Below are 27,023 nucleotides of genomic sequence, written 5' to 3' on the forward strand. Positions count from 1 at the left end.
AGAGAGAGAGAGAGAGAGAGAGAGAGAGAGAGAGAGAGAGAGAGAGAGAGAGAGAGAGAGAGAGAGAGAGAGAGAGAGAGTATGTGTGGAGGGGGTACAGTTTCATTATCCCCATTTTACAGATGGCGGATTCTGAGCAGCATAAATGGCCCAGGGGTCAGAGAACTAGCAAGAGTTAGAAATGACATTTGAACCCAAGAGTCCCTGACTCCAAATCCGGGATGGGAAACCCTGATCCTTATGCCCCTTGACATTGATCACAAACTGTCCTGACCTCTCAGTCTTTTGGCTCTCCAAGGAGCCTGAGGCTCCCAAGGGCAGCCGCTGCATCTTAACCCTCTTTGTTACAGCGGAGGGCAAGTGTCCAGCATACTGTTCATAAGTCACTGGATTTGAGAACTGGAAAGGACCTCGGTCCAAGTCAAGTCAGCTTGTATAAAGAAGCTTTTTATCAAGAAGCCTTTATTGAGCACCCACTGTGCCGGGCACTGGGCTAAGTGCTGGTCCATCCCACTTAGAGATGGGCAGATTTCCTATACAACTGCTTGTGAAAAGCTATGGGGAAGGGAAAGGGAGGGGCAAGAAAGGAGAGAGGGAGGGGAGGAAAGCTAAAGCAGAGCTCAGGATGTCGGCTTCAAAACGAAAAAGGACCTTAGAGGAGATGGATTGCAATCCTTCTATTTCAACAGAGGGAACTGAGGCCCCGGGAGGGGACAGGCCTCGGGATTCCAATTCTCGGGAAGGCAACCACTCTTGCCCCCGCATCGCTAGAACCCAGTCAATGTAAAAGGGAGAAGAGACAGCATCCTTTGAAGCCATTCCCACTCCAGTGTCTGCAGTGATAGAAATCAGGGGCACTGGGGGCGGGGGTGGGGTCACCGTGTGCGCGCAAGCGCGGTGACGCGCACTCGGGGAAGAAGGCGCTCCCGGAGCTGGAGAGGACTCCCAGCTGGCGCGGTCCCTCCGACCTGGGGCTGAACTCCACCCCTACCTCTCCCCTCCCCCCAGCCCACAGCCCCAGGCCGCTAGCCTCCTCTAGCGTTCGGAGTAGCTGGGGGCCGACCGGCGGCGCGATGGTGTTCACGCTTTCCGGGTCCCCGCCGGCTCCACATTCTCTTCGGCGTCAGTTTCCCCGCCGGCGCGCTTAAGCGGAGGCACGGGCGGAAGTGTCTTGCAGCGGTAGGGTGGCGGTGGTCGGCGGCGGCGGCGGCGGCTGAAGGGGCGGCCCGGGAGCTGGGGCTGGGGCTGGGGCTGGCGGGGGTGGCGCGTCGGCGTCGCCGTCGGTCATGTTCCCCTTCGGGCCCAGCAGCCCCGTCGGGGTTGAGGCGGAGGAGCTATCCGAGGATGACCTGGGCTTCGGGAGCCGAGGAGAGGGGCGGTCGCACGAGGGGAGCAGAGCGGCGGCGGCCGGGCCTGTCTTGTCTCCTTCCTCGCCGCTGCCCTCCGACTCCGACTCCTCCTTCACCCCTCCCCGCGAACTCCGAGAGCCGTGCGACCCCCGCGATCCTCGCTTGCCTTTTCTGACCGTGCCCCCCAGCCCGGCGTCCTCGGCGGCGCGCGTGGGGGAGCTCGCGTCTGGGGCCAAGGGCGAGCCGAGCCCCGAGTCCCCGCGCGCCGCCCTCGTCCCCTCCCCCCCCGACTCGCCCACAGCCCACTCCACGGCCGCCGCCGTCGCCGCCTGCCCGTCCGCCTTCACCTTCTTCTCCAGCCGCGTCGCTGCCGCCGCCTCTGGCTCCGGCTCCGGGTCCCCAGAGCCCAAGCGCGGGGGGGCCGGGCCCACAGGGCGCCCGGTGGGTATCCCGCTCTTCCGATGGCTCAAGACCCGCAGTCTGGGCCGGGGGCTGTACGTGGACCCCGCCCGGGACAACTTCCGCACGATGACCAGCCTGTACAGCTCCATCCACCCCGCAGACTCGGTGTACCTCAGCACCCGCACCCACGGCGCCGTCTTCAACCTGGAGTACTCCCCCGACGGGTAGGTCGCGGTGGCGAGTGGGGGCAGGGGTGGGCCTCGGGAGAGGAGGGGCTCCCCCACCGCGGCACTGGGGGAGAGGGGTGGCAGGCCTCGGCTCATCGCCCCGACCTCCGCCCCTCTCCTTTTATGTTTCCTGTTAGAGAAGCTCGAGCCCCCAGAGCCCCGCTCGTTACGGACCCGCGATGGGCTCTCAGCCTTTATTAAGCGCTCTCCGTGTCAGGCTTTTTGCGAAATGGCCGGGATTCGAAGACGTGACCGAAAAAAATGGGTATCCTGGCCTCCCGGAGCTCCTGGTCTGAGTGGAGAGACGTGGGATACACAGCCATGTCCCCACGCCATTTTTATTAAGCGCGTACTAGGTGCTGATTCAATTCGGTCAGCGTTTATTAAGCGCCGCAGAGGTGCCAGGCCCGGTGCTGACGGGGAGACCGAATGCAAAGAATCTCAGCCCTGTATCCTCCCGGAGCTCAGAGCCCAATGGGGCAGGTGAGGGTGTAAAAAACCATGGACAGAGGTGACAGGCTGCCCCAAAAGTCTTAGTGCCGTGTTTGTTTTTAAAGAGAGAGTTCTTAAAATGGCACCAGGACTTTTGGGACACCTGTATCCGGAATAGATGGGAGGGAATGTCGGAGGGAATGGAACAGCAGCTGGGAGGTGGGCGGCAGGCTAGACCAGACGGGAACTGGGAAAAGCCGCCTGCAAAAAGGCGGGGTCTGAGTGTAATATTCGATCACAGCTCACGTTACCTTTTGTTGAGCTATTCCCTAAAAGGAAGACACCCCATTAGTTTACAGTTTTCGGCTGCCATACAAAGAGCTGCTATCAGTGTTTTTGAATCTTGAAGGAAGCCAGGGAAATTATGTGACTGAGGGTGATAGGGGAGAGAGCATTTCAGTCGTAGGGAACAGACAGCGCACAGGAATGGAGAAGGGAGCATTGAGTAGGCCCGAGCAGGTCTAGAGTGTGTGGAAAGGGGTCAAGTGTAAGAAGACAGGAAAGATGTTAGGGCCCAGTGGTGAAAGCTTTAAATATCAAACAAGGACTATTTAACCTTAGAGGAAATATGAGTTAAATAAATAGATGTGTTCCAGAGATACTGTCAGGGCTGTCCTTTAGGAACATTACTTTGGCATCTTAGTGGAGGATGGATTAGAATGAGATGAGATTTGAAGCAGGGAGATTAATTAGAAGTCAGAGAGCATTCATTAAGTGCCTACTGTGTGCTCGATAGTCACAGTGCTAAGCTTTTGAAAGAAGACTTGCAGTAATAGTGTAAGCAGGAGAAGATGAGGTTAAACCTAAGGGGTGGGGTGTTGGCTATGGTGAGTAGAGAGAAGGGGAAGCACAAGAGAGATGTGAAGATACAAAGATAGGATTGGATAACATTAAATATGTGGAGTGAGTGTGAATGAGGAGTCAAGGAAGGGATGATGGAAGCTCTGGATGATGGAAGGGCGGTGATACTTAGGCAGTAATGGGAGAGTTGGCAAGAGGGGACAGTTTGGGAGAAAAGATAATGAATTCTTTCTGTTTTGGGTATGTTGAGTTCAAGGTGTCCAAAAGGACATCGGTAATGTAGGACTGAAGCTCAGGAGAAAATTTCAGGTTGGATATTTAGAATTGAGAATTATCTGCATAAAGATTGAACCCAGTTTACCAATTTTGATAATGTAGAGAAGTGCCAAACATCATGGGTCAACACTCCTGAGAACCTCTGGAAGCAGATTAAAATATAATTGGGAAATATTTAACAAAATAAATAATACAGTAAAACACGGATAACATTACGTTTTAAAACTATCAGTATGTAGCCTTATGCAGGTTCTTAATGTACATATATCCTTAGAGATCTTTAGATATCGATTAATAGGCCTAATTTCTATTTGAGTTTGACACCACTGGTTATAGCAACAGATGGAAAGAAATTGCATAGTATTAATTATTGTACTTTATCTTGGTATTAGTAATTTCAAGAATTTTGGTGCTGTGCTATTGCATTCCCCAAAAGAGATGTCAAACAGTGAAAGAGGGCTTTGGATCTTACATTTCAGTTCTGGATCTAATGATACAGTGAAGTGCAGGCATGAGAACATTGAATACTGGTACCATACTACATAACATGTTCATCAAATCTCTGCACTTGTTAGAAGACTGACTGGATCAGGAAGAAAGGAAGCTCATGTAGTTCCTTGACTCTAGACAAGACATGGTGTTCTTCCTAGGACTGCCTTTCACTTTCCCTTCTGAAGGCACTGAGGTATCTGCTGTTGTGACCATGCTGTGTGAAAGGATGAAAAATGACACCTTTTGTTATTTCTGCTATCAAACTACCCTGGGTCAGAAAAGTTATGACATGAGTAGATGGAGGCCATGGTACATTCCATTGTACCTGTCCCAGAGAATAAAGTGAGTTATCTGTTGTTCAGATCAGCCAGTGGGGGCAGAATTGGGAATGCAGCCTTAGATGTTGGAAAGAGAAGTGATTATAATGAGCAAAATGGTGGATGAGAAGAAAGGAGGGAAGAGTTGAAAAAGAAAAGGAAAAGAAGAAGAAAGGTTTGGTTAACTTTTGCCCTGCTTGGCTTGGTAAAGGTTTATGAAGACTAGCTTTAGAATGAACCCCCTCAAATTTAGGATGACCAGACATTTATTAAGATCCTATATGCTAGGCACTGGGCACTGGAGATACAAATACAAAGAAAGAAACATTTTCCTACTTTCAGGAGACAAAAAGCACATATGCAAGTATATGCAGAAAAAATACGAAGAAAATACAAATGCAAATTCAAAGCTATTAGGGAGGGAAGGCATTAGCTGTTGGGATTAGGAAAAGATTCCTGTAGGAGGATGTTGTAGGGTTAAAAATGAGATAATTGAATGAAAAATGCTTCAGAAATTTAAGAGTGATCTAGGAGTTTTAAAAGTTTTTTCTCTACTTTTGTATAATCTGGTCTATCATATCATTCATGTTCCTGAGTTAGAAATGTTGAAACATTCTCTTTCATTACTTTCACTGGTAGAATTGTACAATAGTGAAAGCCAATCCAATCATTGTAAAAATAAATTCTGTTTCTGTCTTTAAGTTTTGTGAGTTAATAGTGATGAATTGGAATCTGTATAGAGAATTTTAATCTTTAGGTTATATACAGTGGCCATACAGAATGCCTTTAGTGAAATAGGCATAATAAAGCACTATCTTAAATTACATAAATTGTTTACAAACATAGAGAAAGAAGCAATCCTACTAAACTTTTTTCACAAAGTTCCAAACTAGGGGGAGAAAAAGAAGAGTTTCCATCATTTCCACTTCAGCTACTTGTTAATGAGAATGAAATCCAAAATAAAATTTCCCTATGAGGGAATCAGTAAAACAAATCAAGAAGTTATTGGTTTCTCTGCTTTGATTATAGAGTTCCATCAGATGGCTAGATAATTGAAGCATTTATTTCTTCTTTCCAGTTAGTCACCTAGCATTTATTAAGCATCTTATTATGTGCCAGTCAGTTTAGCTTTAGTATACACAATTGACAGCTTGGGACACTAAGGGCATTTTTTTTGAGTTGGCGGGGTTTTGGTTTTTTGTTTTTGTTTTTTCCAAAATTAGGGAGGAAATTTCAGAGTGTAATGAGGTTGAGAAAAAAAATAACCTAGCCATTGCCCTGTTGCCTTTTAAAATGGCATTTTGTGGGTTCTGGCAATCCTAGACTATAAATCCTTCTATTTTCAACTATGATAGCTATTAAAACCAAAATCCACATAAACTGACCTTAAAATTGCTGTATCATACAGAATGTTAAGGCATTAATTTTAAAAATAAACATTTCAGGGGTGGCTAGTTGGCGCAGTGAATAGAGCACCAGCCCTGGAGTCAGGAGGACCTGAGTTCAAATTCGACTTCGAACAACAAAAAAAAAAGCATTTCATCAGTTTTCACTGAAAATTATTAATAGCGTTTTAGTGAGTTAAGGATTTTACTCAGTTAAAATAATTTTAAAATGCTTATTTCATCTTTATTTAATCTGTTTTTATTTTGATTTTTTGGTCTTTGTAATATACATAAATTAATACAGTAGTATTTGTAATTTAGGAATATACAAATATTGCAAATATGTACTCAAATTTGTTTTGTTTTTTTGACTGATAACACTGCATGGTCAAATAAGTTTGGAGATGTTGGGCATAGAGAGGTAAACTAAAAAAAAAATGTTAGGATTGAAAGGGATTATAGAGGTCACTTTATCCAGTTCTTTTATTTTACAGATGAGGAAAACCAAGTTCTGAGACACGTGGTCACATGCCCAGGGTCGCACAGTGAATTAATGGCAACACTAAAACTACAACCTACATCTTGGCATGTGTCTAACCCATCTTTTTTCTGGAGATTCTTAGGGTTTGAACTTTTATCCAAACGCATTCAATTTTGTCTTAGTTTTTTAAAACAGCTGCTTGAGGGGCAGGTAGGTGGCATAGTGGATGGAGCATCAGCCCTGGAGTTAGGAGGAGCTGGGTTCAAATTTGGCCTCAGACATTTACCACTTGTGTGACCCTGGACGAGTCACTTATCCCCTGTTGCCTCTAAAACAAAAAAAACCAAACAATTGCTCTAGTTGCATATGATGAATTTGAAAACTCCAGGAAGAAACAGACAGCTGTGCAGGAAGAAGCAGCAGGCACACAGCCATCTGTAATAGTTGCCTTTTGAACCATAACAGAGAATCAAGATATCCCTTGGTGCTGATGATTATTGGAAGCCTTTTCTTGGGTATTTGTGGCAGAATGTGCAATAATTACATTCATATACCATAACTGATTCAGCCAGTCCCCAGTTGATGAGCACCCCCTTAATTTATAGATCTTTTCTCTAACAAAAAGTGTTGCTATAAATACATGTGTTTATATGAGACTTGTCTTACCTTCTTTAATTTTGGGGGTGGCATAGGCCTAGCAATCATATGCACAGTTTAGTAGTTTTTTGGGTATAGTTCCAAATTTGTTTTCCAGATTGGTTTGATTAATTCACAGCTGCACCAGTATATTAGTAGACCCATTCTCCTTTATTCCCTCCAAAAATAGCATTTTTTTTTTTTGGCCATCTTTGCTAATCTGATGACCATGAGGCTAAACCTAAGGGTAGTTTTACTTTGTGTCTGTCTTATTATTAATTATTTTTGAGCATTTTTAATATAATTGTTGATAACTTTACTTTCTTCCCTTGAGAAATGCATCTTCAGATCCTTTGACCATTTATTGGGAAATGACTCTTATTTTATATTTAAATCAGTTCCCTACATATCTTTGATATTAGTCCATTATCAGAGAAAACTATTTTCCTTCTTAATTTTAAGTACATGAATTTTGTTTGTGTAAAATTTATATAATCAGAGTTGTCCATTGACTCACATGTAGATCTCACAATTCCTTGTTGGGTCAGTGTCTTTTGCCTTATTTGTAGTTGAGAAAGGTATCCTCTCCTCTTCAAATTTATGATGTGACGTTTTATCTTTTGGTCCATCTGTCCCTTTCTCAGCAGTTTTTGTCACATGGTGAGACCATACCATAATCATTTTTTTTGTCTTTGGTTTTAGCAAGCCCTATGCAACTATGCTAGTTTACTCTTTATATTATGTACTTAATCTGTTTTACTGTGGATCAATTTTTCTATTTTTTTAATAGGTGCCAAATTATTACCGTTTTTTATTGTGTGGTTTGAGATGCAGTACTGCTAGCTCCCCTTCCTTTCCAATTAAAAAAAAAAGTTTTTCCTTGAAATCCTTGACCTCCAGATGATGACGGAAAATTTAAAGATTGTGCTAGTGGGTGGAGGGGTGACTAGGGTTATTTTCTAGTCCACCATTTGAGATTACTGATGACAAGCCTTGATTGGCATATGGGAGATATCGAAGACAGTGCTGAACACCTCCTATTTTCCCATACAGGAAAAGAAAATGGCTTGTAAAAGAGGAAAAGCGACCGGGCACTCTGCATGTTAGCTATAAGAGCAACAAGTGTGATAGTGGGTCTCCATTAGCTTAAATAACTGGTCTTATTTAAAGCTGGATACTCTAAACTAGTAATGGATTAGGACTTTTTATTGCATTGTCTTCTAAGCTGTAATAGCTTCAGCATGATACTGATTTAAATCCCCCCCTTAACTTTCAGTAAGTTATTTGACCTGTTTAGGTTTCCTCAGATGTACAATTTGGGAGTTGGGACTAAATGACTTCTAAGGCCTCTGTCACTTGTAAGCTTATGTATTATTGTCCGTGACTGAATTGTTACCAGGGTGGGTCTACTTTTTGAACAACTTTCTCTTCTTTATTTAAACCTGCAGTCTTTACTGCCCCTTCTACTTGTTCTTCTTTTAACCTCCCTGTGACTAGGTCATTGATAGGAATTCAATAATTAACAGATCCTGAGCCCAATCAGTAATACATAACTTTAACTGGGTTTTCTTTTTATACCTTATAATCCCTGAGCCTTAGCTAAGGTTAAAACTCCATTTCTGAGGAGTCTTTTTTTTTTTTAATAGGATAACCTTTCTGTAATTCCACATGGCAGGAACTGCCACCTTAAGCCCCTCTGTTTCCGTAACTAAATCTACATCACTCATTCATTGTTTCTTTGTCAACTTTGGAGTTCATGTGTATTGTACATAGAGCCCCATTTGATTCTACTTGGTTTATCAGAACCACTTTTGGTTACATTCAGCCTTTAGCTATAGCCTACAGCTTTTGTCAACCTTTACTATTGCTTTATGAAGTCAGCTCTGTTTGTTCCAAAAGTAATTTTTTTAATTCCATTTTATTTATTTTATGGTACAATTTTTTTTCTCTCCTTTCCCCCTTCCTCACCCATTGAGAAGGCAAGAAAAACAAAGTCCTTTATAGACACGTGTAATCAAAGCAAATTCCCTCATTCCATGTATGAAAGGATGGGAGAAAAGAAGGAGATATCTAAAAATATTTCAATAAATTTTTAACCTGTTGTGTGTTCTGAGAATATAAATTCTTTTTCCTTTTTGATCAGGAACTGTTAATCTTTGTATAGCTAACATATATGTGTACTTGTATTCCCTCCTTTGACCAGTTCAGATGACAGCAGAGCTCATGTCATCTGTCCCACCTCCCGTTCCTCCTTGTTTTTATAAACTTCCACCACTAAACCCAAATTAAGTAAAATAATTTTCCCTAACCTTTTCCTTTCCTAGAATATTCCCTTCCACCTCCCTTTCCATTCTTGGACCATCAAGACACTATCACCTTTGTGAAATTGTCTTGTCTAATTAATTGTATTCCCTCTGTGAAACCTGGTAATTATATGGTTCAGAGAGGAGACATTTATTATCTTCCCATATTTGAATGTAAGCAACTTATTCTTACTTGGTCCTTTATCATTGTTAGTTTGTGTTTACTTTTTTGTTTTTCTTCACTCTAGTGTTAGAACTTTGAAGTTTCTTGAAGTTTTGGTTCTTTCATCAGGAACACCTGGAAGTCCTCTTTTTCATTAAAGGTCCATTTTCCCCACATTAGGATTAGATTCAGTTCTGCTGAATTATACATCCTTTGCCCTCTTGAATTCTCAGCTCTCTGAATTCTCATAGTTTGTTGAGTCATTGCCAGTATGTCTGACATTTCATGATAGCATTTGGGGTTTTCTTGGCGATGATACTGAAGCATATCCTTCTCCAGCTCATTTTACAGATAAAGAAACTGAGGGTTAAAGGACTTGCCCAGATTTGAACTCAGGAAGATAAAGTCATGCTGACTGCAGCACTCTATACACTGTGCAAGCTGCCCTTTCTTTATAGTAGTAGGTGCTGAATCATGTGTGATCCTGACTGTGGTTCTTTGGTTCTTGAATTCTTTCTTTCTGGCTGCAGTATTTTTTTTCCCCAAGCTGGAAACACTAGATTTTAGCTATAATGTTCTCCCAAGTTTTCATTTTGGAGTTTCTTTCAGGAGGCAACACCTTTTATTTATACTTTGGCCTTTGGTTCTAAGAATCTGGATAGTTTTCTGATTTCTTGAAATATGAAGTCAAGATTCCTTTTTTGTTCATGATTTTCAGGTAATCCATTGATTTAAAAAAATTTTTTTTTCTCAAACTTTTGTAGGTCTAGCTTTTTTGCATTGAGATAACTTTTTTTTTTCAGTCTTCTCGATTCATTTTTTTATTGTCTCATCAAGTTATTGACTTCTCTTTGGTCTGATTTTCAGGGAAGTTGTTGCTTGGGCAAGGTTTTGTACCTCTTGTACCAAGCCATTAATTTCCTTTCTAATTCCATAGCTTTTGTTGCTTTTACAATTTTTTTCCTCAGGTGCTCCCATTTAATTTCTAAAAACGTTTTTAAACCTTTTTTTTTTATGCTTTAGCCTTGTCTCTTCCAGGGATTCTAGTTGAATTTCTACTCAAATTGTGTTTTTCTTTGAGGCTTTGCTTATGGATATTTTGAAGTCATTCTCTTCTGGTTTTGCATCTCGAATGACACTGTCACCATAACAACTCTTTTTGATGAAGTTCTTTTTTGTTTGCTCATCCTCCAACCTACTTTCTGACATTGGACTTTATGTTAGAACCAGGCTTTGTGCACTGATGGGAATATCTGGGTTGGTTTTTCTACTGCTTTCTTTGGGTACTGAATGCTGTCTTATTCCAGGATCTCAGGAACAGCTCATACTGGAAGCTTTCAGTAAAGTCAGCCTCCTTGATCTGGGCTCTGTTAGTTTCTGACTTGGATTTGGATCTGAGCAGCAGGTCTTTGGGTTTGCCCTTTGAGAATTCTATAGACTGATGGCTAAAGTCTGCCATTAGGAGCCAGCTGGAGAGGTCTGCTGGTTTAGAGTAATAGAACTGCAGGCCCACCTTTTGTCTGGGAGTCCTGCCCTTGGTATTCTGCCACAGGCTTCAGACTGGACTGGAAGCTGTAACTGAGACCTCTATCTGCTCCTGGGGTAAAAGTCACATAGTTTTGATTATTTCCAAACTTGCTTCTAGTATTGTAAAAAGTCTAGGCCTCGAAATTACAATACCCCTAGATAAAGGTCCTTTCCTCAATCTACTCTTGTACCTGAGAGTAGGTAGTGAACAACAAATATGGCAGTTGACACCTGTTTCTGCAACATGTATGAATCCCTCTATATCAGATCTGGGACCTCCTGTTTCTCTAGTGATACACAGCCTGTCCCTGTGCTGGAATGCCTTGCTTCTGGGCAGGCTTTGTCCGTAGTTTCCACAGGCCTCTCTGTCTCCCTGTAATAATCTGGACTGGAAAAAATGATTCACTGTGATTTTTTTTTTTCTTGGAGGTCTGATGTATTATCTAAATCTGTTTGGAAGAGTTTGGAGGGAAATTGTTGGCTTTTCTTTTTTTTTTTTTGCTGCTACTCAGGCACTTTGACACCTCCTCTGATATGTTTTGTTGGATGTGTTTATGGGTTGTTTTTGTGAATGTTTTGTTACAAAATGCATACATTTGTAATTGGCTTATACAAAGAAGGGATCACTGGTGTTTTAAAGTAACATTCCATGCCCACAGTCTACCTCTTAACTGAAAGGAGATGCATTTTCTGAGTTATTCTCAGGGGTCAAGGTTATTTGGTCATTATAGGTATATGATGTGCATTTTTATCGTTCTTTCCATGTACATTATATTCATTGTATATATTGTTTTCATGATTTTGCTTACTTCCCTCTGCATCAGTTGATACAGATTTTCCCTTCTATGAATTCTTCATATTTGTGTTTTAAAGCACAGTAATATGGCATTACATTCATGTACCATGTTTAAACATTCTTCGTTGCATGGGGACCTACTTTGTAAATCTTTGCTGTTACAAAAAAATTTTATGAATATTTGGGTATGTATGTGACCTTTCCTTTTGTTTTCTACCACTTTGGGGGATATATTTATAGCAGTGAGATCTTTGGATCAAAAAATAGACATTGTATTTTGAAGCACAATTTCAAATTATTTCCCTTTTTTGTCATTTTCATGTGACAAAATATGTTTTATTTTTATATTACAGATTATTCCCACGTTGTTCCAAATTGCTTTTCAGGACATATAGTCACAACTCTAATAATAAGCAATCTTCATTCCTCTCTTTCCACAGTGCCTATAACACTGGTTGCATCCTCTTGTTATCTGCCAACTTGCTACTGTGTTTCCCCGATAATAAGACCTATCCCGAAAATAAGCCCTCCCCTTACTGTGTAAGATTCCTCTAAAATAAGCCCTCCCCCGAAAATAAGCCCTATTGAGATTGCTACTGTAGTGAAGGTGATCCCCTGCGCTACACGCTACATTACGATACCCTCTATATGCACCGCCCCCCCCCTGTGAAACGCATGCTGCTCTCTGAGCTGCATCCAATCAGAGCTGCAGCAGTGAGCGCGTCATCCTGTTCTTCCCCAGTGATTTGCTTATTGAATAAAGGTACATATTTTTGTTCACATTTACCTGTTTATTAAAATTGCTGTCAATGTTCATTAAAATAAGCCCTCCCCTGAAAATAAGCCCTCTGGTGTTTTTCTGTCCAAAAAAATTAATAAGACGGTGTCTTATTATCGGGGAAACACGGTAGGTGTGAGGTGAAACCTCAAAGTTGTCTTATTTTGCATTTCTCTTATTATTAGTGACGTAGAGAAGTCCTTGATATGGTTATTAATAGTTTGTAGTTCTCTTAAGAACTGTTTCTTCATATCCTTTGACCAATTATCAATTGGGGAATGATTCATGGTCTTATATTATTTATGTGATACTTATCAAAGGTATTAAATGCAAAGATTTTTTCAAGTTGACATTTTGCCATTTTCTCTTTGATGCACTGATTTTATTTTTGTCAAAGCTTTTTAGTTTCGTTAATTGAAATTGTTTATTTTGTTTTTGTGATCTGTTCTATTCCTTGTTTCTCTACTCAGAGATGCAAACGAGTACTTAAATGATTCAGTGCTCACAATTGGACCAAATCAATATAATAATACTCACATCACTTTTATAATACTTATATTAATTTACAGATTTAGTGCTGTACCACTTAAACTACCATGGGGATACTTTGCAGAGTTAGACTAAATAATAATATTCATTCAGAGGAACAAAAGATCTAGAATCTTAAGAGAACTAAGGAAAAAAAAGTAGAAATGAAGGAGAGAATGGCATAGACCTCAAATTATACTGTATAGCAGGAATTAGTGAAAGTATGTGGTGCTAGCTTGAAAAGTAGATCAGTGGGATATAGATTAATTATGCAAGAGGCAGAAACAATCTCAGTAATTTGATAAACCCAAGGACATAAATTACTTGGGGAAAGAACTCCCTATTTGACAAGAATGGCTAGGAAAACTAGAAAGCAGTTTTGGCAGAAACTAGATTTAGACCAAAAGCTTTCACCAGATATGGCACTAAGCTCAAAATGGATATGTGAGCTGAATTTTAAAGTTCATACTATTTTTTAAAAATTGGAATCAGATAAAGTACCTTTCATATAGGTATAGTTAGTAGGAGAATTATTAACTAATGATATTTTTATCACAAAAGATAAAATAACTTACTACATGAAATTCAAAATCTTTTGCCTTTATAAAATTAATGCAACTTGTATAAGAAAGAAAACCATTTTTGGTGGGGGGAAATCTTTGCTTTCAAATATCTCCAATAAATGTCTGACATCAAAGATATATATTGAATTAACCCAAATATACAATCAATCAGATTTTGAGAGTTGGAAGGGACCTTAACAGCTCTCTAGTGCAGACCATACCCGTCAGAGGACCCTTACTATGGCATGTCCAACAAGTATCAGTCAGACTCTACTTGAAGATCTCCAAGGAACAGGAATCTATTGATTACCTCTTGAGGTATTCCATTCCACTTTTGAACAGTAAATAAGTTTTTCTTAACAGCAAATCTAAATTTGCTTTTTTATAACTTCTACCTTTTTGTTCCTGGTTGTCTTCCCCTGCCAGAGCTAATTGAATGCCTCTTCCAATTAGTGAACCTTTAGGATATAGTTGTCATACTCCCTATAAGTTTTTTCTTTGGGGAAATATTTTCATTTTCTTCAATGGATTCTCATATGATAGGGAGTTAAAGCACTTTACCATCCTGGTTGCCCTCCTCTGGACATTCTTCCTTTTATTTATTTTTTTTAAATATTTATTTTCTTTACTATTTCTCAATTGCATTTAAATAGATTTTTAGCATTCATTTTTTAAAATTTTGAGTTCCACATTCCCTACCTTCTGCCTCCCCCCATCCCTTGAGAAAGTTAAGTAATATGATAACAGTTATACATGTGAAGTTAAGGAAAACGTAATTCCGTATTAGCCATCTTGTGAAAGAAAACATACATTAAAAAAAAAAAGAAAATAAAGGAAGTAAAATAAAAAGTATGCTTTAATCTGCTCTAAAGAGTTCATTAGTTCTCTCTCTGGAGATGGACAGCTGTAGCAGCAAGCACCCTAGCATATCCAGATGGTTGCTAGCACAGGTTCTTTGATCTGCTTTTCTAAAGGAAAGCAACTCATAACAGGTTAACAATCTTAGTTTAATCAAACATATATAATTTACCTAGTTCAGAGGAAAAAGTCAGTAGGCATCCTGAACTTCAGAGAATACAAACAAGTTACAAGCAGACGAAAAAAACACAGAGAAAATAACTCAATTCAGCAGACCAACAGACAGGGCTTCTAGCTGACGAGTCATTACATCCATACCTAGTTCGTTACCAGAGAGAGAAGCACCAACATCTGGGGTTTCAAAGCCGGGGGGCTCAATGGCTGCCCAGAGTCTGGCACATCTGGCCAAATCACACAACTCTTACCAAAGTGGACCCCAAAGCAAAACCTCACCTCAGAGTAATATATGGCCTTCTCCAGGGTCAGAGAACATCACAACCCACTTGACTACAAAGTAACAAAAGTTGTATCTCCTGAAAAACAAGACTCCCACCACAGGCTCCATATAACCACATTTAGCCTATTGGGGGCAGAGTTTATTTTCAAATCAGGAAAGGTCCTCAAATTCACCTAGGCTTCTCAAGAGGGCAGGGAAGATCTTTTCATTCTCATTACCATTACAGTGGCATTTTTCATAATGGTTCCTTTGGAATTGTCTTGGATAATTGCCTTGATCGGAGTAGCCAAGTTTTTAACAGTTGATTATTGTTACAATATTGCAGTACTCTGGTTCTGTTCACTTCACTTGGCATTAGTTCATTTAAGACTTCTTAGGTTTTTCCAAAACCATCCTGCTTATCATTTCTTACACAACACTGTTCCATCACAATCATATACCACAACTTATTCAGCCATTCCCCAATTAGTGGATAGCCCACAATATCCAGTTCTTTCTTACCTTAAGAGTTGCTATAACTATTTTTGTATAAATAGGTTTTTTCTCCCTCTTCCCCTTTTTAAAATTCCTTTGGGATACAGACCTAGTTTTATAGCCCTTTGGGCATTGTTCCAAATTATTCTCCATAACAGTTGGATCAGTTTATAGCTCTACCAACAATGCATTGGTGTCTCTATTTTTCCATATCCCTTCTAGCATTTGTCATTTTTCTTTTTTGTCACTTTAGTCATGAGACTATTTATAACTACTTGATTTCTTCTTCTGACAACTGCATATTCCCAACTTTTGACCATTTATCTATTGGGGAAAGGCTTTCATTTTTACAAATTTGACTCAGTTCACTATATATTTGAGAAATGAGGCCTTTATCAGAGCAACTTGCTGTAAATTTTTCTCCAGTTTTTTGCTTTCCTTCTAATTTTGTCTATTTTAGTTTTACTTTTGCAAAAATGTTTTATTTTCATAATCATAATTATCCATCTTCTTGTGATCCTCTCTCTTTTCTCATCCTAAACTCTTCCATTATCCAGAGATCTGGCAGATAAATTTTTCCATGCTCCTCTAATTTACTTATTTCACCCTTTATGTCTAAATCATGTATCCATTTTGATCTTATCTTGCTATATGGTGTGAACTGTTTGTCTGTGCCTAATTTCTGCCAAGCTATTTTCTAGTTTTCCCAGCAATTTTTCTCAGATGGTGAGTTCTTGCCCCTAAAACTTGAATCTTTGGGTTTATCAAACACTAGATTATTATGGGTATTTAATACTGTATATTGTGTACCTAATCTATTCCATTGATCCACTAATTTATTTCTTAAGTGTATATTGTGTACCTAATCTATTCCACTGATCCACTAATTTATTTCTTAAGTAGTACCAGATTGTTTTATTACTGTTTAAGATCTGGTACTGCTAGGCTGCTTTCCTTCACTTTTTTAAATCATTGATTCCCTTGATATTCATGACCATTTAGATCATCTTCAAGATGAATTTTGTATTATTTTTTCTAGCTCTATAAAAGAATTCTTTGGTAACTTAATTGGTATGGCTCTGAATAAGTACATGAACTTAGGTAAAATTGTTATTTTTATTGTGTTGGCTTGGCCTATTCATGAGCAATTGATATTTCTCTAATTGTTTAGATTTATCTTTATTTGTGTGAAAAGTGTTTTGTAATTATGTTCATATAGTTCCTGGATTTGTCTTCATTTGTCTTTGTTGTCTAATCATATCTCTCTCATCCTATACTTGTAAAGTTGATTATAAATGTAAAGTTTTACATTATTGAATTTCAGAACCCAGGCATTCTTAACCCCCCTCCTTTTTTTTTTTTTTACTGTTTTGGAATCCTTTAGCAGTCTAATAAAATATATGGACCTCTTCTCAGAATAATGTTTTTTCAGTGAATAAAGTAAAATACATGGGATTTTTAAGAAAAATGGAAATGTAGTTATCAAAATGTTTTAAAGAGAAGTTACCAGACCCCAGGATAAGAACTCCTCCTTGTCTAACCCTTGAGAATTTTTTTTGGATTCTATTACCCACTGTGTTAGTTAACCCTCTCCTCTTTGTGTCATCTGCAGGTTTGATAAACATGCCATCTATGCCTTTATCTCAGTCATTCATAAAAATGTTAAACAGGACAAAACCCAAGCACATTTACTTGAGTATTGTACTGGAAACTTTTTTATTTTATTATTGTGTTGAAATTGAATCATTAACAGCTTCCCTTTGAATCTGGTCATCCAACCAGTTCTGAATCCATCTAATTATATTACTGTCTAGACTACATCTCTCCTATTTCTTATAAAGAGTAGTTCAAGATACTTTTAAAAGCTTTGCTAAAATCTAGGTAAGCTACACATCTCTAATATTTACCTTATATACTAGTTTAAACTACTAGTTTGTAACCCTGACAAAAAAGGAAGTGAGATTAGCTAGGCATAATCCGTTTTAGGAAGTCACTGTTTTTGTTATCTAGATAGATGTTCAACAACCACTTTGATGATCTGTTCTAGAATTTTCCCAATTGAGTTCACTGGCTTCTAGTTTGCAGATGTCATTCTTTTCTCTTTTATGAAAATCTAGACACCATTTGCCCTTCTCGAGTTTTTTGGTATTTCTTCTGTTTTCATTGATTTTTTCAGGTATCAGTGACAGGACCTTAGCAGTCACTTTTGCCTATTCTTTCAAGTACCAAAAGATAAGACCAAGAACTATTCGCAGTTAGTAAAAGGTTAAATAAAGGATGTGAACAGAAAAAAAGTTGCAAGCTATTAACAACCATTTGAAAGATTGATTTTGATAAAATCAATCTGGGCCTTCTCCTCACAGCCAGCATATTGGCAGGTGAAAAAAAAATTGGGAAAAGTAAAATGTAGATACCGTGGAAAGATAGGCACAATGATGTGCTTACTGAAGAGGTTACCCACTAAGAGGGTTAGGGTTGCTCTGGAGACCTGAAAATACCAACACACCGGGTTCTGCCCAATGAATTCGACTCAAGTCTTCTCAGCCAAAGAAAAGTAAAATTTATTAAAAGTTCGCTTGCATTAGACACAGAGTAAGTCTGTGCTAGGTCATTCTATGGTGCTCTCATACCACATGGAATGAGATTGGGTCTTATATACAGAAGGTTGTGGGAGGAATCTAGGGGTGGTCTAGAGGAGGAATTTGGGGAGGGTCTTCAGGAGGAGTTAATGAGGTCAGTGAGTGATTAAGGGTGGGAAGTCACCTGGAGACCACAAATGATGGTGAGCTAGGCCAGTTCAAGGGTGGGAAATCTAATAACAGACCTGCCTCATCAAATGGGATGATTCAATCAAGAGTCCAAGGGAGGTTCCCAGAATCTCTACCTCGAGGAGAGCTCTAGGGGGCTCCCAGAACCCATACCTCATCACTTACTAGGAAAGGCTGTATATTGGACTGGAAAGCAATCTGGGATTATTCCAAGAAAGTGACTGAAAATGTCTGTTGCCCTTTAACCCAGAAATCCCACTACTAGACATGTAATTCAATAAGTCAAAGATAGAAAGTAAGTCCCAATATATACCAGAATATTTTTATTTTATTTTTGCTTTTTGGAGGGGGAAGGCAGGGCAGTTGGGGTTAAGTGACTTGCTCAAGGTCACACAGCTAGTGTCTGCGGCCAGATTTGAACTCAGGTTCTCCTGACTCCAGGGCAGGTCTCTATTTACTGTGCCACCTAGATGCCCCCAGAATATTTTCAAAGCACCACTTTTTCTAGTAGCAGAAAACTGGAAACAAAAGTAGGTGCCTATTGATTGGGGGATGGCTGGGCAACTTAGGGTATGTAAATGCAGTAGAATATTACTTCAGTCTAAGAAATGATGACTATGAGAAATACAGGGAAGCATGAGCTGATCCTGATGAAATAAGTAGAAAGAGGAAAACAATCTCTGGTCGTCCCACCCTACCCAGAACCCCTTAGCTCAAGTCCCATCTTTGCCAAGAAATCTTTCTTAGTCCTCCTTAATCTTAATGTTTCCCATTTGAGATTGCCTTCAGTTTATCCTGTTTGTTTGTACTTATTAGTTAACTTGTTATCTCCTCAGAGCTCCTTGAGGGCCGCTACTGTCTTTTCTTTTTCTTTTTATCCCCATAGCTTAGCTCAATGCCTGGCGCACTGAAGGTATTTTAAAAATGCTTCTCGACCTGATTTGACAATACCTACTACAGTATAAATGCAAAGAACAAATTAAAAAAACAAAAGGAATGTTATATAATTATAATGACCACAATTGCTTCTTTAGAAGAAATGAGAAAATGTACCGGGGCGGCTAGGTGGTGCAGTGAATAGAGCACCCAGCCCTGGAGTCAGAAGGACTTTTACCTTGTGAGGTGTTTTGTCTTCTGACTTGTGGCTTAAGCTGTGGTCATATTTGGTATGTATTTCCTTTTCTGAGGCCAGTGGATTGGAGGATCTGGAAGCAATTATGAGCATCCTACACACCTCAGTATTCATTATCTGAGTCACTGCAGTTACAGGTTAACATCTTATTTTTGTTTGAACCTGTGATTTCTGATGAGGAAAATCCTTCTGCCAATGTAGGTCAGCAACAGTTTCTGTAATTTGGTTTTATACTATTACCTGGCGGCACTGAGAGGCTATGATTCTTCTCAAGTTGACATAGTCAGTATGTGTTGGAGGTGGAACCCAGGTGGTCTGGATTTGGAGACTTTATCCAATTGCCTAACCTTGTGTTTGCTAAGGAAGCAAAAGTCAGCAAAACAAAAGTTGCTATAACATAAAAGAACTCAATAGTGAACTATTTGTAAAATTAGTCCCCATTCTCTGTCTCTTTAACACTGATGTTTCTTTCTACCTCTTTTTGGTCCCTAAGAATCTCTTTGGTCATTGTCTCACTAAATGTCTCCTCTTTAAGAAAGAATGATTTGAATGTTAAGCGACCTTTGGGAAAATTGATAAAGCCCATGTTTTTGCAATGACTCTCACTATGATTGTATTGTAAAAGTCAAAAGTGAAGTAAAACATGTCTTAATATGTTATGTAATTTTTTGAATAAATTATAAATATCAATAATTGATATTCATTGTCTTAAGAATTAGCACAGTCATGCTAATTATTATGTTGTGAACATCAAAAGTGAAGTACTGTACTTAAAGGATGTCTTACTGTGCTGTTATACAATTTCGTTGGATAAATTACAGCAAAAACAATATTTGATTTATTCTTTGTTCTGAGAATTAGCACATAGTTGCAGTTATGTATTAAATTTTGTTAAATAGAAGATAAAATTATTTTCTTTATTTTTTGCTTTACTTTTCAGGTCAAAGTCCCTGTAAAAATTTTTATCTTCTATTTTTTTTTTTTTGTTTATTTTTTTGGAACCTGATTATCAAATGGATTAACTTTATATAGCCTTTTTTCAATACGACTTATATTCAAATAAGGAAGATGGCCTCCATTGCCATGTCTTCATAGTGTGTTACTTGGTCAGGATTTACCTAAATCTCTTCACTTCCGCTAGTCATAATGGAGAGAATTGTTCTGTTTTGGTTCCGCTACTTCTAGTTGTTGCTAACTCTCTAGGATACTTATGTACTTCTTGCTTCATGTTGCCTATGAGGGCATTGAATAAGGGCAATAAATGATTCTGGCATTGAAGTATTACTGTCCCTTGGTGGTAGCATACTTAGATCACTAGTTCAATAGTTTCAATTGGAAAAGGAAGTAAAACCTCTTAAAAACTGCAATAAAAATAATTTTGAGGTGGCAGGAGACATTCTCAAGCTCTATACATGTCAGTCAAGGAATCAGCCAGCTTTTATTAAATGCCTGTGTACCTGGCACTGTGCTAGGCCCTGGGGATTATTACAAATACAATAAATGATGCAGTTCCTATTCACAAGGAGCTTACATTCTAATGGGGAAACAACAAAGACATATGTAAATATATGTAGAATAATTATAAGGAAAATAAATACAAACAAAAAGTATTAAATTACAAGTTAGTTTGAGAGGGAAGAAAATAGCAATTGAGGGATTTTTTTTTTTACACAGTTTCCTGAGCTGTCTTGAAGGAAGAGAGAAAGATTCTGTGAGATAAGAGGTGAGGAGGGAATGCATTCTGGAGATGGAGTGGTGGCCATTGCAAAGGCACAGAGATAGGAGATGGAGTATTCTGTTTGAGAACCAGGGAGAAAGCCAGATTAGCTGGATCCCAGACTATGCAAAGGGAATAATGGACAATGAGATTATGAAGATAAGTTGGAGCCAGGTTGAGAATAGCTTTAAAAGCTAAACAGAGGAGAGGCAATAGAAATCATTGGAAAATACTGAGTAGGACAGTGATGTGGTCAGATTGACCCTTAAGGAAAATCACTTTGGCTGTAATGTAGAGGTTGGACTGAAGTTGGAGAGACTTGAGTCAGGAGAACAATTAATGTAGGGGAGAAGCATTGAGGGCCTAAACCAAGGAGGTGGTGGCTGTGTAAGTAGATGGGGTGGGTGTGAGAGATGTTGTGGAGGCAGAAACTGTTAAGATTTGGCAACTGATTGGTTATATGAGGTGAGAGAATAATGAGTTGTTATAATGCCAAAGTTAAGGACTAGGAAAAATGGTAGTGCCTTCTATAGAAATTGGGAAGTTTGGAAGAAGGATAGGTTTGAGAGGAAAGGAACTGGGTTTTGGATATGTTGAGTTTGAGATGCCTCCAGGATATCAAGTTTGAAATATCCAGTAGGAAATGAGTGATTTGAAATTGAAGCTCAGGGGCAAGACTGGATATTCTGAATCTGGGAGTCATTGGTATAGAGATGATACTTAAACCCATGGGAGCTGATAAGGCCCCCAAAGAGAGTATTGTGAAAAAAGGCTCGGAGAGTACCCATAGCTTTGGTTTATGATCTGGAGGTGAACCGGAAAAGGAAGACTAAGAAAAAAAAGTTAGACATGTAGTAGGAGAATCGAGAGTAGTTTCAGTAGAGGCCACAGAGGAGAGGCCATTCAAAAAGAATAAGTGGTTAACAATATCAATGCAACATTGAAGGATGAGGACCGAGAAGAAACCAGCAAATCCAGCAGTTAAAAGATCATTGGCAACTTTGGAGAGATCTGTTTCAAATTAGTGATGAGGTCAGAAGTCAGTTTAAATAATTTTTGCTTTAAACTTCTGTAATTATTTATGTAATAGTTATTCTCTGAAGCATTTACATATACTGGTGGTCAGGAAGTATATAAAGGATCATGGACTATTTGATCTGATTTAAATAGATTGTGGATATCAGCTTAGTCTATATCTACATTGGTAGAAATATATGGTTAAAAGTGTATTTTTCCTAATATTTTAAAGTGTTTATATGAAATAAAGCATACCTCTGAAAATTAAGTATTTTTGTTAGCCATGTGAATATTGATATTTGGGTTTTGGTAAATGTTGAATTTAGGAATTGAATGTAAAATGGACATGAGTAAGCATAATTTTGCTGAAAAGAGTAGGACTTTATTGACTAAAAGAAATGCTAGGAATCTTTAAAAAAAAATAATGTTTACTTTCTTTTAGGTCAGTGTTGACAGTTGCTTGTGAACAGACTGAAGTTCTTCTTTTTGACCCCATATCTTCGAAGCATATAAAAACACTTTCTGAAGCTCATGAAGACTGTGTAAATAATATCAGGTTAGTAAGTTATTTATAGAAAATAGTAAAAGCTCAGTGTGGCCTTAAAATGTTATGTTTTGCAAAGTGTTGGAAACACTAAATATCCCATTTTTTTGATATCTTTGAGGAGTGAGATGTTTTATATGCCTTTGGATATTTCAAATAACCTTATCCCCTTGGGAACAAAAACTTCTGTTAAACACACGTACACATGTATATATACATCTCATTTATATGTGCATAAAATATGTGTATGTATATCTGTGTGTATACCTATAAATTTCTGTCTCTCCTCAGAATGTATTTTACACTTCCTTACCCACTTAAACACAATGTGATTTAAACTTGTCTTTATGACTCATGACTTATGATTTGCAGTTATACTCTGCTGCGATATAGTGATGCCCTCTGGTATTTTCTTTTTTTTTTTTTTTTACGGGCAATTGGGGTTAAGTGACTTGCCCAAGGTCACATGGCTAGTTTTTGTGTTAAGTGTCTGAGGCTGGATTTGAACTCAAGTCCTCTTGACTCCAGGGCCGGTGCTCTATTCACTGTGCCACCTAACTGCCCCAGCCCTCTAGTATTTTCATGTGTATATGTTTTTGGGTTGGGGGGAATTGCCTCTATATGAGGTAACTCTTTCCTGCTGTACTTTTTGGTTCCTTTTACTTCCTTTTAATAGTTTTCTGTCTCTCTTCTATTGGTGTCAGTGTGCTTGCTCTAACCCCATTTATTTTCTTTTCTATGAACTGTGAAAACAGATAACCAAGGTCCCTCAGGATCTTTGATTTTTAGCACTGAAAGGGACTTTGCCATTTATCTTGTAAATCTCTTCATTTTACAGATGTGAAAATTGAGGCCCACTGAGTTGCCCAGAGGCACACAGCTAATCATTGGTGGTTAGAACTAGTACTCCCAACTCATAGTCTTTCTGTTCTACCACATTTATAAAATTTATGTGTATGATTAGTAAATCTGCTCCAAGTGAGCAAAGATTCTGCCGTGATTAAAATATGAGTTTCATCTCAGAGGCTTTAAGGGATCAGAGAGCTTCAGATTTATTGACCCACTGTTAGAGAAAGTTGAAGTTGCTTGATAAGAGACATCTGGTTAAGTGAGGTCTTACTTTGTAGATTTTGGGTATTACAAAAATGTTATCTTGTGGGAATATATGAGTTAAAAAAAACTAATCATTGTGCATAGCCTTTTTTTTTTTGCTTCTGGTGGTGGGAGAGAAAAAAATGACATGTAAATTGTACTCCCTATGATAACAGTTTACTCTTGTAATCCACGTGGTTTTTACATGGTAATTTGCTGTGAAATCATTGATTCTAGCTAGTACTCTTGTAGTGCCACATATTGTTTCTTTAATTTTTTTTTGAAGAGTTCATATAAATTCTCACAGATTTTAGCATGACAGGGACTCATGTTTTATATTTTAAAGTAAATTATACTTTTGTTAAGGTTAGTATGTCTAATTATGTAACATGGAAAAATAGTCATTCATCTTTAGAATTTTAGATGTTTGAAATGTAATTTGGTCTTTTTTTTATTTTTCTTTAAATTTAAACTCGTGCTCTGCTATGTAATATTTGAATGAAATAGTATTTCACTTTTCCAATTATATGCAGAGATAGTTTGCAGCATTCACTTTTATAAGATTTTGAGTTCCAAATTTTTTTCTCCCTTCCTTCGCCTCCTTTCCAAGACAGTATGTAATCTGATACAGATTATCTCAGATATTATTTGAAGAATTCAGCTTTGCAAGGAACACAAATTGGAAGAATTGGGGGAAAAGATAGGGCATTTTATCCTATTTAAGCCATCATAGTTACCAATTAATAGAATATTCAAGACAATTTCAGATGTTGCTGAAGTTTTACAATATTGTAGGATCTTATATTGTTTGTACTCCTAGGTGTCTTTGTGGATATGTAGGTGGATTTTTGATGCAATAGAACTGAACTGGGGTTTTTCCAGGTATGTATGGGTGATTAAGGAGAGTTCAGGACTCTGTTTCCCTAGTGCATCTTCTGATTTTAGTCTAGTATATTCTCTTGGAATTGATTAACTAATAGTAGGTGGTAGGCTTTCTAGTTGTCTTAAGGCTCCTTTTGGGGGGAGGGAGGGTGCATTGAACTCTCCATTTCATAGACTGCTAACTTTTTGGGAGAGGAAAAGAGCTGATTGTCTGGATTCCTTGCATTTCTACTTCTTTTCTACATTCTGCAGTTGATTAGCACTTCTGCTGGTAAGGAGAAGTTATCTTGGGGGTCAGTGAACATGGCTACTATGTAGTTAATTATGTGTAGTTGCAAATAAATTACAGTAGAATGAAAGGTAACTGGAAAAATACAATTTTGTCAATTTTTCTGTCAGCTTTAGTAAAATGGATGGGTTTGGGGGACAGGGAGGCTATGGTTAGTGAAGAAACATTTTTTTTTTACCGGTAGGTTTTATTTATCCATATTAACTTTATTTTATATTACCAGAAAGACTTTGATCAATAGTTGGCTATAGAATAGAGGATTACAATTGGTGTATCCATGAAGGGTTCTTTCTTATTCAGAGATTAGTATTTTCCCAAAAATTAATTGTTGCAGATATCCAGTATGTATTTTGTAGTTAGAACTTGTATATCTGACAATGTGTGTTTTTCCTTATATTGATTACTCAAGTGAGAGGAGGAAAATTTCCTTGATACATGACATGTTTATTGTTTTGGGGGGAGGATAATGGAGTTTGAATCCACACCATTGATTCATCATTCAGTCCTGACATTCCTTATTTGTAGGGGTTTCCTCCCTTTGGTGATTAAGTGGATGTGGGAATGGTAGATTTCTAACTCATTTGCAATTGTAGGGAATCCTAACACTTGAGTGCCCTTTTTTGGTTGCTTATTTCCCATTATATTGTTGGGAATATATTTTTAGAGAGGGAAAAAGTATTGGTTAGTGAACATATCAGAACACATTATTTTAAAAATGATTTTATTGCTTTGAAGTAAATATTTCAATGATAAGATGTTTCCAAATTGTGATTGGTTTTGGTTTTTTTTTGAGGGCAGTTGGGGTTGGGTGACTTGCCCAAGGTCACACGGCTAGTTTGTGTGTGTGTGTTGGGGAGGGGTATGTACTTGTATCTGGGATATATTTCCATTTAATGAAATTTTTACTATATTTGTAAAATTTAAAAATTAATGCAACTTCAAAATCCATTTAATCAAAATTAAAGACAAAATAAACATTGAGAGTCATTGTATAGTAATGGAGAACCTTTGGATTGGGAATCAGTATTGTAGTCTGAGGTTTGGGAATCGGGTTATTATAAACCTTAAAATACTATATAAATGTAAATTATTATTTTTATAAAATTACAAGTTTAAAATTATTTTATTTAGTTGACCTAAGATTATTGTTACTATTTGGCCAAATACATTGAATCTGCCATTTGACAACTTTTGGTACTAATGCTTATAAATCCATTTAGTTATATAAAGGGGAAGACCATTGTATATGTTTTGCTTCTGGTATTTGCTTATTTACTTTAACCTGTATGAGCCTCGGTTTAACTCATCTCTAAAATGAAGAGGCTGAAATAGATGGGCCTCTGAGCTTCTTTCTAGCTCCATATTTATGAACAGACTAAAAATACCATTTTGGTAAACTTTAATTAATAACACTAATTTACCTTAAATAGTTATGTCCATAGTAATCCCTTTGCCAATATGTCTTCCATTGGCGCTAAAGTTTTTTTTATATGTGGCACGTGTGCCATATTTGCTTTGGATTATGTTACACATTAAGATTTCTGTTATCTTGTGCCTGCTTTATTTCCCATCCCAAACGAAAACTGAGAATGTCTATCTTTGTCCACAGTTTATTTCAACTTGACCCTCTTGGTACCACTGAATATCTTTAAAAAACATTTTGTGACATGTTTTGTTTTGTTTTTTACTATTCTGACATGGTATTGTTGGAGATATTTCTGACTATATTTATTAAGAGGAAATTAACTGATTTTCCTTTTTACTTTTTTTTTGGTAGGTTTCTGGATAATAGACTGTTTGCAACATGTTCTGATGACACTACAATAGCCCTTTGGGATCTGAGAAAATTAAACTCAAAAGTGTGCACTTTACATGGTCACACTAGCTGGGTGAAGAACATTGAATATGACACTAATACAAGACTCTTAGTTACATCAGGATTCGATGGAAATGTCATCATTTGGGACACTAACAGGTTTGTGAGGAGGGGAAAAGTAAAAAAAAAAAGAGTAAACTGTGAACAAATTAACCTGTTTGTTTATAGATCTTTAGAGCAGAAGATGACTGAACAACAAGGAAAAAATTCATATCATGAGACTATAATTTGCTGTCTCCTAGTCACTTCTATTTGAAGAATTTGAAAAGCATACCAAAACTTAATAGATTAATAAGTGTCTACAAAATGAGTGTTTTAAAGAGAAATATTTTCATGATTCCCTGTTTAGAACTGAAGTGTATTATATTAATTGATTATTTCTCTGGTACTGTACAGATAAT

At 38.2% G+C, this 27,023-nt stretch overlaps 1 protein-coding gene across 2 annotated transcripts in view; it reads left to right on the forward strand.

The window, feature by feature from the left end:
• Positions 1–1,226: 1,226 nt before the first annotated feature.
• The window catches only part of DCAF10 (DDB1 and CUL4 associated factor 10), a 56,275-nt gene continuing 30,478 nt past the window's right edge, over positions 1,227–27,023 (forward strand). Inside the window, exons 1-3 of one of the 2 annotated variants that reach the window (XM_069085288.1) lie at positions 1,227–1,975; positions 22,382–22,495; positions 26,524–26,721. In XM_069085288.1, the coding sequence (XP_068941389.1) occupies positions 1,287–1,975; positions 22,382–22,495; positions 26,524–26,721 (1,001 nt within the window). In that variant the 5' untranslated portion in view covers positions 1,227–1,286. The other variant, XM_069085289.1, reaches the window with a different exon arrangement.

This window comes from Petaurus breviceps, unplaced genomic scaffold, assembly GCF_028583685.1.
Source record: "Petaurus breviceps papuanus isolate PSGF00001 unplaced genomic scaffold, PetGlider_PUasm1.0 175, whole genome shotgun sequence".
NCBI classification, from domain to species: domain Eukaryota; kingdom Metazoa; phylum Chordata; class Mammalia; order Diprotodontia; family Petauridae; genus Petaurus; species Petaurus breviceps.